The sequence below is a fragment of the Cynocephalus volans genome, chromosome X (genome assembly GCF_027409185.1).
Source record: "Cynocephalus volans isolate mCynVol1 chromosome X, mCynVol1.pri, whole genome shotgun sequence".
Lineage (NCBI taxonomy): Eukaryota > Metazoa > Chordata > Mammalia > Dermoptera > Cynocephalidae > Cynocephalus > Cynocephalus volans.
In genome coordinates this window covers 64,843,952-64,861,829 of record NC_084478.1, presented here as the reverse complement: position 1 = coordinate 64,861,829, position 17,878 = coordinate 64,843,952, and the positions used below count along the sequence as shown (strand labels likewise).

The 17,878-nt window shown below is 43.0% G+C and overlaps 1 protein-coding gene across 1 annotated transcript in view; it reads right to left on the bottom strand.

Moving 5' to 3' along the window:
* The window catches only part of LOC134368020 (uncharacterized), a 163,655-nt gene that overhangs the window by 30,198 nt on the left and 115,579 nt on the right, over nucleotides 1–17,878 (bottom strand). Inside the window, 6 exon segments of the mRNA XM_063084644.1 lie at nucleotides 100–780; nucleotides 850–1,434; nucleotides 4,266–4,358; nucleotides 4,617–4,743; nucleotides 10,269–10,480; nucleotides 10,570–10,837. Coding sequence (XP_062940714.1) covers nucleotides 100–780; nucleotides 850–1,434; nucleotides 4,266–4,358; nucleotides 4,617–4,743; nucleotides 10,269–10,480; nucleotides 10,570–10,837 — 1,966 coding nt within the window.

Below are 17,878 nucleotides of genomic sequence, written 5' to 3'. Positions count from 1 at the left end.
GGCCTCTCCCGTGAGCTTTCTTTCCTGTACGGGTTCTCTGATGTTCAGTGAGGTTTGATTTTTTGATAAAGTTTTTCCCACATTCTACTGTACACTTACAAGGTTTCTCTCAAGTATGAGTTCTCTGATGTACAGTGAATGCTGAGTTTCCTCTGAAGGCCTTGCCACAAACAGAACATTCGTAGGGTTTCTCTCCGGTATGAATTCTCTGATGTGAGACGAGTGTTGACTTGTGTCTGAAGGCTTTGCCACACTCATTACATTCATAGGGTTTTTCTTCTGTATGAATTCTTTGATGCACAATGACATATGGTTTGTAGGAAAATGCTTTTCCACATTCATTGCACTTGTAGGGTTTCTCTCCTGTATGAATTCTCTGATGCACAATAAGGTTTGACTTCTTATTGAACGACTTCCCACATTCAGTACATTTATGACGTTTCTCTCCTGTATGAGTTCCCTGATGTATAATGAGAGTTGACTTATCCTTGAAAGTTTTCTTAGACTCACTACCTTCATGGGGATTCCTTCCTGTATGAGTACTAAGATGTATAATTAGATCAAGCTTTTGTAGGAAAGACTCCCCACATTTAGAGCACTTGTAGGTTTTCTCTCCTGGGTGGGTTTTCTGATGGACAATGAGGGTTGACTTCCGAGTGAAGGCTTTCCCACATTCATTACATTCATAAGGTTTCTCTCCTGTATGAGTCCTGTAATGTGCAATGAGAGCTGCCTTTCTTCTGAAGGCTTTCCCACATTCGGAACACTTAAAGGGTCTCTCTTCTATATGAGTTCTCAGGTGTCTAAGGAGTGGAGATTTTTGGCTAAAGGCTTTTCCACATTCAGTACACCCAAAGGGTTTCTCTCCCGTATGAACTCTCAGGTGTCTAATAAGCCAAGATTTTTGGCTAAAGGCTTTTCCACATTCAGTACATCCAAAGGGTTTCTCTCCCGTATGCGTTTTGCAATGTACAACGAAGTGTGATTCCGTGCTGAATGTTTTCCTACACACAGTACATTCAAAGTGCTTCTCTCCATTTTTAATTCCCTGATGTACACTAAGACCTTTCTTTTGCCTGAGGGCTTTCCCACACTCTTTATATCCACAGGGTTTCACTCCAGGGTTTGTTTTCTCATACTCGGGGTGGAAGAATAATCTTGCATGTCCATTATCATGCTTCTTTTCTGCAAAGCTTCCACTAAATACGTTTAAATCATCTACAATATTATTTCCAAATGATTCATGTGTATGGGGTCTTGGCATTGAAGCAGCAATCTTTGTACTCAGATATAGTGTGTTCCCAAATTCATTAGAGACACAGCCACTCCTGGTGGTAATTGTTTGCTTGTCAGAGAATCCAACTTGCGTCAATGGACATTTATGTTGGTCATCCTGATGCTGTCTCTCAATCTGTTTTTCAACTTTGCAGACTTCTAGAAAGAAGTATAATAAACCATCTTAATACTTGGACATTACGGAACAGCCCTTCTTTAGAAATGCCCTGCCATATGAAAGCTGATAATATCTCATTTTATCAGAGTTCCTGGAGGGAGAGTCTTTTGCTAACCTCCTACCTGTTGGAGTTTTTGCTACCAAGAACAATCTTACCCTGGCATTTCAGTCCTTCTTACCTCTACTTATATATCATCTCTGACTTCCATCACCTCTACGAACCTTATCACCCTTAAATCTTCGGTTATCACATGAACTCTTAACTGACCCAACGTATACCATTTCCACCTAGGTAAAAACACAACAGTGGGATTCCTGGATTCAAGTCTTCCAACCCTCAATCCACATTCTCAGTGAATGAGAGACAAAAATCTAGAATAAGTAACCTGTCAAAAAGAAAGAAAATCCTGTAAATCTTTGCTTAATCTGGATTCACCTGTGTATGCTTCCGAGCTTGCATTCACAGTTCTTCAACACCAGCACCACCTTCTCTGCTCCCGTCCACACTATTTCCACTAAAAACTCTACCTATTACGAACTCTGAACCCCTCCTCGTCTTCTTTCACCCACACGACCTTGTCCTCCACATTTTGCTATATTGAGAATCTAGATAACTTTCAATAGGCACATCAGTCTTTCCACAAAAGCTTACTCTTATCTTCTGATTTGAATTTTTATTAATATTTAAGGTAGTTTGTTATCTGTACCACTCATTTAGATGGTTAAAATTGCAAAGGCTTGCTTTTAATTTCATATTTGGTCAAGTAGAAGATGCACATTATTTTACATTTCAACATCTCTGAATCCAGATATGCCTTACAATGAATGGTATGCCATAGAATAATTGGTGGCAATTTTCCCTTCTCAGTGCCATGGCTTTAAATCAATGGTATCTTGAAATCAGTGAAATATGGTAAATATTTTTTTGCACATACGCTTAGTTTTTAATCGACTTTTATAGTTCACTTTTCTTCTCAATTTCCCCCTAAAATTTTTATGAAAGTTTTCAAGCATAGAGAAAAGTTGAAAGAAGAGTATAATAAATACTCATATTACCACTTAGATTCAATAATGTTAACATTTTGCCATAGCAATACTGAATTTTAAAATAGATTGTGCAGCTGTGGTTTCCTTCCCTGTGACTTCCTTTCTTTGGATAGCAAAGCACCACTTCTTACCAAGAATGAACACGAAACCACTGGAAGACCAGGTCTCTTGATGAGACCCAAGCTCCCCCAAGGATCTGCTGAATCTGAACCTCCTTCAGTAGTAAGCAGCAGTATGGCCCATGTGCTTAGCTAGTGCTGTGGCTCTCTAGTCCAGGAGCAAATCCTGGCTCGGCTCTTCAAACTTTTCTGTATGTGTAACTCACAGTAAGCAAATAGGTGAGGGGGCAGTTTCTCTTTCTAGAATCTTTCAGCTCACCCAAGAGAAGGAATGATAGAATTAGAATATCACCATTTTGCAACCATTAATGAATTCATGGATCTAACGTAGAACAAAGAAAGACAACCATGTATTACATGCCTCCTGGTGGAAGTAGCTGGGAAGTAAACTTGCTCAAAGTAGAAAACAAAATCTGATCCATCTTCTACATCTAACTACCAACTGACAAGAAAGACAGGGGACAGACAACCATGCTAAATACCACCACAGGGTATTGAACAGCCAAATCCAGAATGTGGAAAACTAAAGGAAAAATGACCCAGTTACTTAAAAAGGAAATACCACGGGGAAAAACGACATGGAGGGGAATCATCTATAGATTATAAGAGATAAGAATTTGAGTAGCTACGAGTACACCCAGCACCAAGAAACTGGTTTCTAAATACCATTCCCACTAACTGAAATCAGAAATCTTTGGAGAAATTGCTAATTCCAGCCCTAAAACAGGGAAAATACAAGATGAACCTGGAACATATGTTTGTGCAAGAAAGTGAGGAAGTGCTCAAACAAAGGTAGGGACATGGCAATAGGACAGAGACACCGGCCTGAAGGGACGCCTATTAGTCACATTGAGGACAATTTGAGCATGAAAATGAACAGTGACAGCAATGGATGATAACCCACTGAAAAAATAAGAATCAACCAACTTAGTAGTAACTGATTCAGGCAGGAATCATCAGTGAATATTAAAACTACTGGGTAAGAGTGTTTAAGGAACAGGATATTCATACAGTTTGGCAGTTCCTCGAGATGATAAATGTAAAATTACCACATGGGACAATTCTAACCCTATTTTTCTACATGAAAGAAATGAAACCATACATCACCACGAAAAATCGTATATCAATGTTCATAGCAGCAATATTCATAATAGTCAAAAAGTGACAAGAACCCAGATGGCCATCAACAGAAGAACAGATCAACAAAATGTGGTCTATCCATACAATGGAATATTATTCCTCCATAAAAAGGAACGAAGTACTGATACATGCTACAATGTGGATAAACCTTGAAAACTTGCCAAATGAAAGAAACCACACGAGAAAGGCCACATATTGCGCAATTCCATTTATATGAAACCTTCAGAATAGAAAAAAACCGAGAGACAGAAAGTAGATGGGACAAAAGGAACAGTGCAGAAACTTGCAGGCAAGCACCAACTTAAGGAAACTGTTCTGGTGGGTGTGAGACATGGGAGGGGGTGTCTGTCTTGTATGTGAGGAGCTCATGTCCCTGTCCTCCAGCAGCACCAAGGGCCACAGCCTTTTCCCGAGATATTCTTGAAAGCCCGTTTAGAGGGCCCAAGCCCTGACTGATCGGCTAGGAGGCACCTCATGTCCCCAGAGCCTGGGACAATCCTACTCACCCGAAAAGGTCCAAATTGGGATTTTTCCTTCTGCCTGGCAAGGCTCTTCCACCTCCAACTTGAGGATGAGGTCTGGCTTAGTAACCTGCTGCCCTGTTAATGAGAAATGACAGAAATATCTCCTTGGTCTTCAGAGCCTCTGAGACAGAGGAAGCTGCAGTTTGGGGCAGCACAAGGGACCTATTGCTTGACAAAGTGGTAAAGTCAAACCATTCAACCTGGGTTTTGAGTTCACAAACATCTTGTCAGGAGAGAATGGGGGTGGGGTGGGGGAGGGAATAAGAAAGAAAAGGCCCTCTATTGGAGGCAATAATCAGAAACAGCAAATTGACCCAAGAAAGCCATTCTTACCCACACAGACCAGGTTGCTGACGGTCTCCAGCATCACATCTCTGTACAGGGTCTTCTGTGGAGGGTTCAGGTACTGCCACTCCTCTTGGGTGAAATCCACAGCCACGTCCTCAAATGTCACTAGTCCCTATGATGGCACATTACTTTTAGTCTAAAATGCTGACCACTGGGTGATGAGGATAGAATGTAGGGGAATTTCTCACTGGGATCCCAGTTCATCGTCATGACTTACTATAGGATGCCTAATTCATATGATCTCCTTTGTGGGAGAATCAAAAGTCACAGTAGAAAAACGATTCCATTAAGTAATAGAATATTTTAGACAATGTGATATTAACACAAGAATAGGAAAATAGTCCAGTGGAAGTCAAAAGAGATTCCAAACGTGTATAGACACCTGGTTTATAAAAAAGTTGGCACAGTAAAGCAGCGGGGAGAAGGTGATCTTTCCAATAAATGTGGCCGGGTTATTGAATATCTATATGGTAAAAAATGAAATCTCTTTGTCCCACTCACCATACACAAAAAACAGCTACGAGTAAAGTGTAAATCTAATGTGAGAGGAAACACAAGAAAGCATCGGTAAAATAATACAGGAAAATGTTTTCATAAGCTTGGGATAGGGAAAGAATTCTAAAACAAAACATGAAAAGTACTATTCACCAAGGAAAAGTCTTGTAAGCGTTCAAACACTAAGAGCAGTACAGTGAGAAAGGCAAGCCACAGATGGGAACATTATCTGCAATATTCACGACTGATAAAGGGTTCTTATGTAAAATACATAAATAACCCCTATGAATCAATAAGAAGCATGCAAACACCACAGAAGAATGACCAAGAGAAGTGAATAGGTAGTTCACTAAATGCGAGAACAAATGACCTACGAACATGAGAAAATGTACTCTACCTCATTACCACTCAGGTAAACAGAAAAGTACTCAACCCCATTGGCAGTCGGGTAAATGAAAATGTAAGTCACTTTGAGACACCACTATGCGCCCACCAGAAAAGTCATAATTGAGCAGACTAAAATACCACAGTGTGTTGAAATGGGAATTCTCACACACTGTTAGTGGGAATGTAAACTGCTATAATCACTTTGGGAAACAGTGGCATTATTTCCTAAATTTAATGATTTGCATACACCACGATCCAGCAATTCTACTCCTAGGTACACACCGTAGAGAAATTCAAGCACATGTGCTCTAGAAAGCAAGTACCGAGATATTCACGACAGCGCTATTTCTAACACTAAAACATGAGAAAAAATCCAAATGTGTGTCAGCAGTAGAATGGGCCAATTGTGACACATCCATTCAATGGAATGCTGTGTGTTAACGAAAATGAATAAACTACAACCACATGTTGTGAATGAAGCATGTTAATGGCCGCTGGCTACCGGTTTGTCTGAGTCTGGTGAGACGGAACACCCACGCACATGTGACTAGGACAAGTTACATGGAACAGGTTTAGTAATTACAGATAGGCAGCAAGTGACAACAGAAGCCTCAGATTCATTGTGAGTTGGTCCCCCATGGCTCAGGAAAGCTGTGTGGGACAAACGTAGTCTAAACATGCCCCACTTCCACCGCAGCTGAGGGACCCCAGAAAGCTGCCTGCCTTGTATTTTACACCTCCAGGGCCACAGGACCCACTGAGCTAAAGCACTTAAGACATCTGGTTATACGGGTGCCGGGTCCAGGACAGAGCCTGGGCTGTTCAAGCCAGACCCCTCTTTATCTCAGGATGTTACATTCCCAGCACATTCCACAATTATTCTTGAGAAGTAGAAGTGAGAAAAAGGGGAGGACAACATCAGCGCAAGGCCACCCGGAGAACTGCTCTGCACATGTCCAACACAGATGACTGTCACAGATGTACTGATGAGCAAAAAAACCAGAATCAGACGAGTACACACTGCATGATTTTATTTATATATAGTAAGAGAACAGGCAAGGCTAATCCAAGTCAGGACAGTGATTACTTTTGTGGGTGGCAGAGATTTAGGCAGAGGGCATGAAGGGGGATTCTGAGGTCCCGATTATGTTCTATATCTTGGCCTAGGTGGTGGCTACACAGTGTGTTCACTTTGTAATAATTCATCAAGCTGTACACTTATAAACTGTGGACTTCACGTCTGTTATATTTAAATGTACTTTAGATCTTTATATATACAAATTATTTTTGACAAAAACGCAGAGGCAATTCAATGGAAAATGGGAGTTCCTATTTGAACAAATGGTTCTGGAACAATGTGATATTGATATGCCCAAAATAGGACATCAATGAACGTCTCCAACATATATAAAATTTAACTCAAAATGGATCATAGACGTAAATGTAAAGTCTAAACCTACACTATTTCTAGACTATGGGAGAAAGTCTTTTTGACCTTGGGTTAGCCAAACACTTCTTAGATGTGATATCAAAATTCAAGACATGGTTAAGAGATCGAGAAGACACACTACAGAACGGAAGAAAATATTTGCAAATCAAATATCTGGCAAAGAACTTGTATTGAGAATATATAAAGAACTCTCAAAACTGAAAAAAAACAAAAGGCAAAACACAGACACATCCTGAAAAAAAGATATAGAAATGGCAAATATGCCCATAAAACGATGCTCAACATCATTAGTCATGAGGGAACTGCAAATTAAAACCGCAACGAGATGCCGCTATATGTCTATTAGAATGGGGAAAGAAACCCGACAATACTAAGTACTGGTGAGGAACCAGACGTCTCCTATCATAGGCAGGAATGTGAAATGGCACAGCCACTTTGCAAAGTGGTTTTCCGGTTGTTTATGAAGTTAAGCATATACTACCATACAATCCTGCAATTCCGTTCCCAGGTATATCTACTTCAAGGAAATGAAAACTTACGTAAACCCGAAAGCCTGCACATGAGCATTTATACAGCAGCTATATTTTTAATCACCAAAACACGGAAACAACGCAAATGCTTTTCAACCTGTAAATGGGTAAACAACCTGGAATCCACAAAATGTAATACTGCACAGCAATCAACATGAAAGAACTAGTGATACACGCAACAACACGGATGAACCGCAAATGTATTATGCTAAGTGAAAAAAGCCAGACTCAAAAGGCTAAGTACGGTATGATTCCATTTATACAACACCATGGGAAAGGCAAAACGACCGAGACCAAAAATATATCAGTGATTGCCTGGAGCCAATGTACACTAAAGGGTTGACTACAAAAGGGATACACATTGGGAGGTGACAGAACTCTTTTGTATCTTCACTATTTTGGTGGTCTTTAACAAGGCACATAGAGTCTCTTCTGGGGAGAATGGAATTGGATTGAGCTTACACAAGAAGTTCAGTGGGAATCAGAAGTTTAGCGTATTCACACTGTCCCAAATTCTCCCACAGATCACCATTTGAATACCAGCACCCCATCCCTTTCTATACAGAGTCCAAAGGTTCAAATGACAGACTGGCAATATAGACAGGGAATTCAGCGGGTGCACAAAGTACTAATTTTTTACAGAATGTCTGGGTTTCTGTCTGTGTCTTGAGCAGATAATTTAGGAGTCTGAACTTGCCATTCTTTCTCTTCGTACCGGCCCCATTGGAAGCAGCCACTGCAGTGAGGAAACAGTCCCTCATGTCCTTTGTATTCTTTGGTTGGGGCTGGATACTCAACTACCCAAAGCCTGGATTTCAGTGTTCACTTCACTCAGGATAAGCACAGATGATGAAGAAAACAGCTAGCTGCCACTTCCCGCCAAGGAAATCTCGAGCCCCCTTCCTTAATGTCAGTTGGGTTCATCCTGCCTTCAGCCCCAACCAGCCTAGATAACCAAATCACACACCGCCCTGGGGGCCCGTAAAGAGTGCCACCACTCTGGGCACTGATCTCTGAATGTGATAGCTATTCATCAAAAGGTGTAGAAATCAATTCTGGAGAATTTAAGTAAACAATGTGTATTGGTCCGTTTCCATTGCTTATAACAAAATCCTTGGAACTGGGTAAGTTTAAAGAGAATGAAATTCGTTTCTTATAGTTTCTTAGGCTGGAAATCCATAGGCCATCTGATGCTGGCACCAGTAACCCAGGGGTCTCGCATTGCTAGATGGTAGAAGCAGAGAGAGCAGAGAGCAGAGACTCTCTTCTTCCTTTAAATCCCTCAGAACCACACCTGAGCACCAGTGTTAATCCATTCACTACTGCACAGTCCTACAATCCCAACACCTCCTCAAGGCTCCACCCTTCAATAACCATCACAGGATTTCCCACCCTCATAATGGTCACAGTGGGGGCTAAGCTTCTAATACATAAAACTTGGGGGACACAATTCAAGCTTCAGTGAGTACTGAGAGGACTTAATTCAATCCACTACAGAGGGCTCTTCTAAATGCCTATGGGGAAGTTCACAGTATTTCTGGGAAGGCTGCACGAACAAGCTCTCAAAGGGAGAAGATCATGCGTAGGAACACAGCTAAAATTTTGCCCACAGAACAGGCTGGGGTGGAAATGCTGACATTATTAATTGTTGATACTTCTGGAAACTGGATTTGATGCCCTAGTGCTCTTTTCTTTATATTGTTCTGATTATGCATCCTTTCTAATAAATTAGAACATTTCCAGTATATTTTGAACTGGTGTTCCTTTAGTGGTTAAGTGTAAATTTGTACCTTTACATCATTTGGTAAACCCTTCTTTTCTTGTACATGGCACTCATTCCCCATTAAGAGAAAAGACAAAACAGCTATTCTTAACAATAGTAGATTTTATTTATTCTTTTGTACGCGAGTTTGCTATTAAGTCTAGAAACACATTTCCCTTATATCATTTCCAAGGGACTATGCTTATTGAAATTTATTAAATTGGGATTCGCTTGATACCTGTGACCAGATTTCATGGTGAGGTTAGGCTTCCAACTCACAGCTCGCATATATTCAAGGCTTCAAAAAAGATTTCGGTCTTGAACAACCTCTCTGATGTAAAATGGTCCTTCAATATATACCCATGATACAAGTACAAAGGCCAAGGTTTTTGCTTTAGGACCTTGGCTCTTGCTATTCCTTCTGCCTGAAATGCTCTTCCCCCCAGTATAGCTGGCACCTCATTTTCAGGTCTAAGCTCATATATCATGTCCTCAGGAAAACTTTCCCTGATCACCCTAGCTAAAGCATGAACCCCCACCTCACCTTTTTCTTTTTCTTTGACTTTTCTATGAAAGATTTTCCATTTTCAGTTCTTTTGTAAGGTTTCTCTTCTCTCTGAGTTCTTTAATCCATGCTGAGCTTTGGCTCCTGCAAGATTTTTCTCATGATCAGGACAGTCATAGAGTTTCTCTCCTAGGCGAGTTCTCTGACGTACAGCGAGTTTTGACTTCTCTCTGAAGGCTCTACTACACTTAGCACATTTATAGGGTTTCTCTCCTGTACGAGGTCTTTGATGTACAATGAACTATGACGTCTGGGAGAAGGTTTTCTCATATATATTACACTCATACGGTTTCTCCCCTGTGTGAACTCTCTAATGAATCATTAGATATGATTTCTGGAAGAAAGCTTTATCACATTTGTTGCATTCAAAGGATTTCTCAAATTTTTCTCTTGTATGAGCTCTCTGATGGAACATGAGATATGACTTCCAGAAGACTTTCCCACGTACAGTACATCCATCAGGTTTTTCTCCTCTATGAATTCTCTGATGAGCACTGAGGCTCACCTTAAGGATAAAGGCTCTTCCACAGTCTGAACACACATAACGTTTCTCTCCTGTGTGAGTTCTTTGACGTCTATGCAGCATTGATTTCTCTCTGAACGATTTGCCACATTCATTACATTCAAAAGGTTACTCTCCTGTGTGTGTTCTCTGATGTACAAGAGAACACCCACACAGGGGATTTCAAGGTTTTCCCACATTCAGAACATTCATAGGGCTTCTCTTCTGTGTGAGTTTCTCTGGTATATGATGAGCTTTGTCTTTTCTTGGAAGGTTTTGCCACACTCATTGCACACATACGGTTTTTCACCTGCATGCGTTCTTTGACGTATATGCAGTCTTGATTCCTCTCTGAAGGATTTACGACATTCATTCCATTCAAGGAGTTTGTCTCCTGTATGCATTCTCTGAAGTATACTGAGGTGTACCTTCCTACTGAATGCTCTTCTACATTCTCTACATTCATAAGGTTCCTCTCTTGTATGAGCGATCTGATGAACAATAAGGAGTGAATACTCACTGAGGGATTTTCAACACTCAGGACATTCATAGGTTTTCTCTCCACCTTGAGTCGTATTATGCTGAACAAAGGAGGGGTTATGATTATGACCCTTCCCATACCTCGAAAAGATAAAACTATAGTGACCCAGAACAGATCTGTGGTTGCATGAGGCTACAGGTAAGAGGAAAGTCACATGAAAGAGAGGTAAGTTCCATAGGAGATTTCATTCCCAAATTACACTTTGACATGATGTCTCCCGCTCACTGAGGAATGCTGTAGGAAATAAAGCCACATGTCGCTTAACAACAGGGTTAGCTCTGAGAAGTGCATCGTTGGGCAGTACCATCTCTGTGCAAACATCACAGAATGTACTTACACACACTTACGAACGTAGGCTATATGGTATAGCCATTACAATTTTATGGGATCACCATTGTATATGCGGTCAATCATTGACCGAAACCTCGTTATGCAGTGCATGACTATCTGCAGGAAACCAGGAACTGCATTTATCATCAGGCTGTGGTTGAAGACAATTCCATTACCCACATGAAGACCTGGCAAAGAAGTGCTTTGAAATGCAATTCCAGGAAACCCTGACTTCCCCTGAGGACTCTGTGCTCTCTCCTGATGACTAAGGTGAGCCAAGATACTGGTTACATTTCTCTTTGGCTGCCAGGAACCTCAAAGGGAAACCGGCAGCTCAAGTTTAATGTCTCTTCCACCCGAAGTCCTCCAATGCATCTGCATTCTAATTTGGCCTCTCATTCTCCCTGATCCTCATCCTTATTTACAAGTAATTTCCTACTTTAGGGCAGAGATTCCTACATATCTCATTACATCCAAAGTGAAAAAGAGATAGCAAGAGACAGACAACATACTTACCTGGAGTTTGGCCATTTCCTGGTCTTCCTGGGAAAAAGCAGAGATGTGTGAAGGCTGAGCTGGAATGTCTGGAAAAGAGAAGAGCATACGAAAGATCCCATCAGGCATTCAGTTCCTAGAATTATCTGCCTAGAAATCCCCTCACACACCAGCCGGTCATGAGGCCGCACTGTGCAAGAGTTTGTGCAAACATGAGGTTTTAACCCGGACCTGTGTATTCTTGACTCTATTCCTCATGTGAACCTTGTACGCAAAATGCTTCATGTATATACTAAGTGGCATACTGACCCATTAAATGTATTTATAGGTATTTTCCTTAATGAAATCATTTATCATAACATATCGTAATTTCTCTGTAGGTACCTTCATATCAGGATTAACTTTAATAATGTCCAATTTAAATGATCCAAGTGTACCCATGATAAAGGATTAGTAATACAGAAATGTAAGGGATGAAGTGCTACACAGCTGTTCCAAATGTTACATGGAAGGGCTGAGCCCGTGACGCACTCGGGAGAATGCGGCGCTGGGAGCGCAGCGATGCTCCCGCTGCGGGTTCGGATCCTATATAAGAATGGCCGGTGCCCTCACTGGCTGAGTGCTGGTCACAAAAAAGACAAAAAAGAAAAATGTTACATGGAACTGTGCACATTATCTTTGTACTCTGTGGTACACATATCTCAAAAGTGTTTAAGATGGTATAGAAAAAAATTTACGCTGGATTACACTAAACTTCTAAATGAGAAAAAGTACATTATAAAACTGCAGGAACCCACTCGAAAATTATATGTTAAATGTTTAAAGGGCATACACTTATAAACACTAAAAAATGTCTAAGAACGGACTTTCAAATGTTTCCGGGTGGGAAAATTAGTTCCTTTTGAGTTTTTTTCCCTCTATTTCCTAATTAATCTATAACTCAAATACGTTACTTCTTAAACTCCAATCAACGGGACTGTAAAAGTCTCTATTATCGCTCCCATCCCCCTCAGACTTCGCAGCACCATGCCCCGCCCCTCCCAGGTCCCAAACTCTGGGCGAGGCCCAGGGTCAGGTGGGTCCTCTCACGTGCCTCTTCTTCCTTCTCCTCACCTTGCTGGGGACGTTGGGCCCTGGAGCCGGAAAGGGGCCTTCGGGTGCAGATTCACTTCGGCTGGAGCATTCACACCAGGCCCCTCCCTACCTTGGGCCTTGGGCAAGGGGAGGGGGCAGCGGGAAGGCAGGGCACGTCCAAAGAGGGGCCTGAGGGATGTGCAGGAACCTTTGGTGCAGCTCACTGTGCTGGAAAATGTGTAAAAATCAAACTTGAATAGGCCCTCCGCAATCCCGACTAGCCCCATAACTCTGTCCACCATTGAGCCCCCAGACCCTCACTCCCGGACCCTTGGGTTCCCCATCACTCGGCCACCAAACGCACACATCAATGACCCTCACCAACCGCCCTTCACTCAACCTTTGAGCGCCCCAGCACTCAGCCCACGGCCCCTGGCGCTCGCCCCACAAACTCACTCTCTCTCGACAACAGAATATCTGTCCACCGTTCAGGAGACCTTTACAAGCTCGGGGCTCGGCGAGCACTTTGGCTTCCGGACCGACTCTGGCACCCCAGCGGGGCAGGTTCTGCGCGCGCTCAGTGGTGCCTTTGACATGGCGCCCGCCGGGAGTCAACATGGGGCCGAGAAGGCGACGAGGCCGCGGCGCAGGCGCAGATGGACGGCGGCCGCGCAGGTGACGTCAGCGCTCCTAGGCGAGATGGCCGCGCCTTCCCCGTCTCCTCCCTCCAGGACGGCCGCACAGAGCAGGTGTTTAGTTTGTTCTGCGGAGGCCGGCAACCCTAAGACGTCAGACAGCAGTTTTCTCACGGCGCGCAGGGGACTATCCAATTAAGGAAGAGTTTCTAGCCGGCAAGGATTTCGTGTCTTGAACTTGGAGAGCGTCGACGGGGTGGCACATGTAATTGAATGGGTAGACAGGATGCGTAGCGGAATTGCTCTGCGCGCACAAAGACTGGGAGGTAGGGAAAACCGGTGGCTCCATCCGGCGGCCAGGCTGACAGTATATTCTAGCGCTTGAAGAACAGTAGGTCGGTATACAGAAAAACAGGAAGCTGAAAAATAAATGAACGGCAATATGGGACACACACAGATACCCTGGGAGTGAAGGGGATGTACTAAGTAGGGGCTGACAGGTTGCTTTCCCTGGGTGGGCAGAGATAGCGTCACTGTGCTGGGAGTGTAGGAGGTGTGGGCGGGGCCAGGTGATGGAGGGCCTCTGGCCAGGGACAGAGTTCATATTTCATTCTGGACATGATGGGAAGCCATTGGAGGGATCATATTTTTTGAAGACCAGTCTGAAGCAATCTGGTATTACATATTAATGTTAAAAATGCACGTATATTTGACTCATTTGTTTACGGCCTGTCTTGCCCTACTAGAATATGACCTCCACAGGAATTTGTTAAGCACCTCCTCTATGCCAGGTAGTGTTCTAGACATTGGCGATATAGCAGGGAAGTAAACAGAGCCCCCCAAAGAAGCAAACATGATGGAGACAGCCTGGGTTCAAACCCCCGTTACCATCTGTGTGACCTAGGGCAGGACTCCTACCGTCTCTCTGTTAAGTTTCCTTATCGATAAAATGGGGATAACGATAGTGCCTACCTCGTTAAGGTTCTGGTGACACATGAGTTGGTAATTGTATAGTATTGAGAACAATGCCTAGCGTATCGCAAGGCCTATGGTAGTTTATTATTATTATTATTATTGCTTACATAATAGTAGGCTGTGTGTGTGTGTGTGTGTGTGTGTCTGTGTGTGAAAATGTGTACATATAAAGTTTTTAAAAAGAAGAAAAATTTTAAAATGACCTGCAAGCTGCTTTGTGGAGAACAGATTGCAGAGGGCAAGGGCAGGAACAGAGAGACCAATCAGAGAGACCAGTGAGGAGGCTCCTGGCAACAGACACAGCAAGTGACTCCTCTGTGCCAGGCACCGTGTGAAGCACATGACATCGCCTGCCTCAGATAGTCTCCACAACAGTCCTATGTCCTCCACTTGTCAGATGAGGAAACTGGTCCCAGAGAGATTAACTAACTTGCCCAAGGTCACACAGGTTCTCAAGGTCAGATCCATAGCTTCCATCCAATTATACTCTTCTTTTTAAAATTCCGTATCCCACAGAACTTCCAGAAGTTATCTGAGAGCCTCATTCCAGAACCATTCAAACTAGCCAAGGACATAAAAACAGACACACGGACCACTGGAACAGAATAGAGAAGCCAGAAATCAACCCACATGCTTACAGCCAACTGATCTTTGACAGAGGTACCAAGAACAGCCTCTTCAACAAATGGTGCTGGTAAAACTGGATATCCATCTGCAGAGGAATGAACCTCTACCCATACACCTTGCTGTATACCAAAAAGTCAACTCAAAATGGATTAAAGACTGAAATATAAGACATGAAACTATGAACCCCCTAGAAGAAAACACAGGGGAAACGCTTCAGGGTGTAGGACTGGGGAAAGACTTTGTGAGTAAGACCTCAAAACCACAGGCAAGAAAAGGAAAAACAAACAAATGGGATTCTATCGAGCTAAAGAGCTTCTACCCAGCAATGAAAACAATCATCAGAGTGAGAAGGCAACCTACCAACTGGGAGAAAATATTTGCAAACTATACATCCGACACGGGATTAATATCCAGAATATACAAGGAACTCAAACAACTTAACAGTACAAAATCAAATAATCCAATTTAAAAAAATGGGCAAAGGAGCTAAACAGACATTTCTCAAAAGAAGACATACAAATGGCCAACAAATATATGAAAATACGTTCAACATTACTAATCATCAGGGAAATGCAAATCAAAACCACACTGAGATATCATTTCACCCCAATTCCACTGGCTATTATCAAAAAGACGGAATAACAAATGCTGGCAAGGAAGCAGAGAAAGTGGAACTCTTTTACACTGTTGGTGGGACCGTCAATTAGCACAGCCATTATGGAAAACAGTATGGAGGTTCCTCAAACAGGTACAGATAGAACTGCCATATGATCCAGCCATCCCAGTACTGGGTATATACCCCAAGGAATGAAATCATCATGTCGAAGGGATACCTGCACTCGCATATTCATCGCAGCTCTATTTACTATAGCCAAGATATGGAATCAACGTAAATGTCCATTGATGGATGATCGGATAAGGAAAATGTGGCATATATACACCATGGAATACTACCCAGTCATAAAAATGAATGAAATTCTGCCATTAGCAGATACACGGATGAGGCTGGAGAAAAGTATGTCAATTGAAACGAGCCAGGCACAGAAAGAGAAATACTGCATGTCTCACTCATAAGTGGGAGGAGAAAGGAGGAAGGAAGGAGCGAAGGAAGGAAGGAAGGAAAGAGTGACAATAATGTGTCAAACTTTGAGATGGATCGAGCACAACCGTTGTCACTAGAGGTGGGAAAGAGGCAGGAGGAGAGGGGTTATGGAGAATTGGTTAATGGACACAAGGAATGTTTACGTTTCGTAATGATAAACATGCTAATTATCCTGATTTGATCATCACACATTGTACACCGGTATTGATATTCAACCGTGACCTCCAGAAATATGTTCATCAATTATTTCTCAATGAAATAATAAATAAATACTATTGGCTATGCAAAAACTAATAAAAATAGTATAAAAACCTAGCCAAGGAATGGAGCTTCCTAGCAGACAAGGAAAAGACAGAAAGTAGGGGAGTAACTCAGATCTCCTCCTCTCTGAAGGATGAGAACATTCTGGGTACAAAAGATTTCCACTGTCTCAAGGCATCAGGAGGTGGAAAAAAGGAATGGTGGGTCCTTTATGGCCCATCGGCGTCCTGCCCCTTCCTGCCCCCAAACATCCTGTACCACCTAATGTACACACACACACACACACACACACACACACACACACACACACACACACACAGACACACACACACACATACACACACACTGCCCCCCTATGTGTAAGTTGAAATCGCCTAGTGGTGGTCAGATCCAGAAATGTTTCTGAACCATCGATACAGCCCTTCAGAAACTATCCCAGGGCCGAAAGTGCACATCCACAAGCTGAGTGAGACCAGCTTCTCTGCTGTGGAATCAGGAGGCCCACACTCTGCCCTGGGCATCCCCTACCATCAGCCCCTCCAAGGGTGACTTCCTCATACAGTAGCCTAAGCAGCAGGTGGCTAGGTGAAGAGGTATGGAAAGGTGACAGGTAGCTGGTCCCAGCACAGAGTCTGCATGATGTGACACTCTCACCCAAAGACAATGAGAAAGGCCCCCGCCTTGTCGGAGAGTTATCATTACAATCGCTGATAATACACATTTTACCAAAACTATGAAAGCACTGCCAATTGTGAGCAGTTGTTTTGGACCGAGGAAAACAGGTAAGGTTGGCAGAGCGACAGCACAGAAGGAGCCACGTCTCTGGTGACCTTGGAGCCTCGAAATACCTCCCTCCAGGAGACAAATCCCCTTCCGTCCTCTCGAAGCCACTGGCATCTGTGGTGGTGATGCTATGTGCAGCCAAACCGAATCCTCAACAATACATCAGACTTTTCTGTCCCGGCCAACGTGAGTGTCAGTAGACAAGAGACACATAGGACAGTGGACAATGGTGAATGAATGACAAGGTGGGAGTGAGTGGGGGCAAGGAGAGACAAAAGGCGACGGACTGGAGGTGAATGAACAGCAGCGTGGAGTGAATGTGGGGGGATGGGAGGCACAGAGAAGGAGAGACTACACGTTCAATTTTGAATTAATTTGAGGTTACAGGTGATTTCAGTAAACGGTGGGAAAATGAGGTACAATATAAGTGAAAGAAAGGTGAAAGTGGGAGCAGACTGAGTGAACGGGACGATGAAAGGTGGTGAATGGGAATAGAGCTGATGTAAGTACTAAGGATCAGAGCATGAATGAATGGTGTTCAGGAGGCAAAATATGAGTGAAGATAGGTGAACGTGTGGGGAAAGCAGGAGTGGATGGGGTAATGTGGGGCATAGAGGGAAGAATGGGGTGCACAAGGGGCAGAGTCAGACGGAATGAACAAGAGTGCATGGTAGGGTGTGAGTCCGTGTGCGGTTTTTTGCGTGGGGGAATAAGGAGGGAGAAGGTGAGTGCC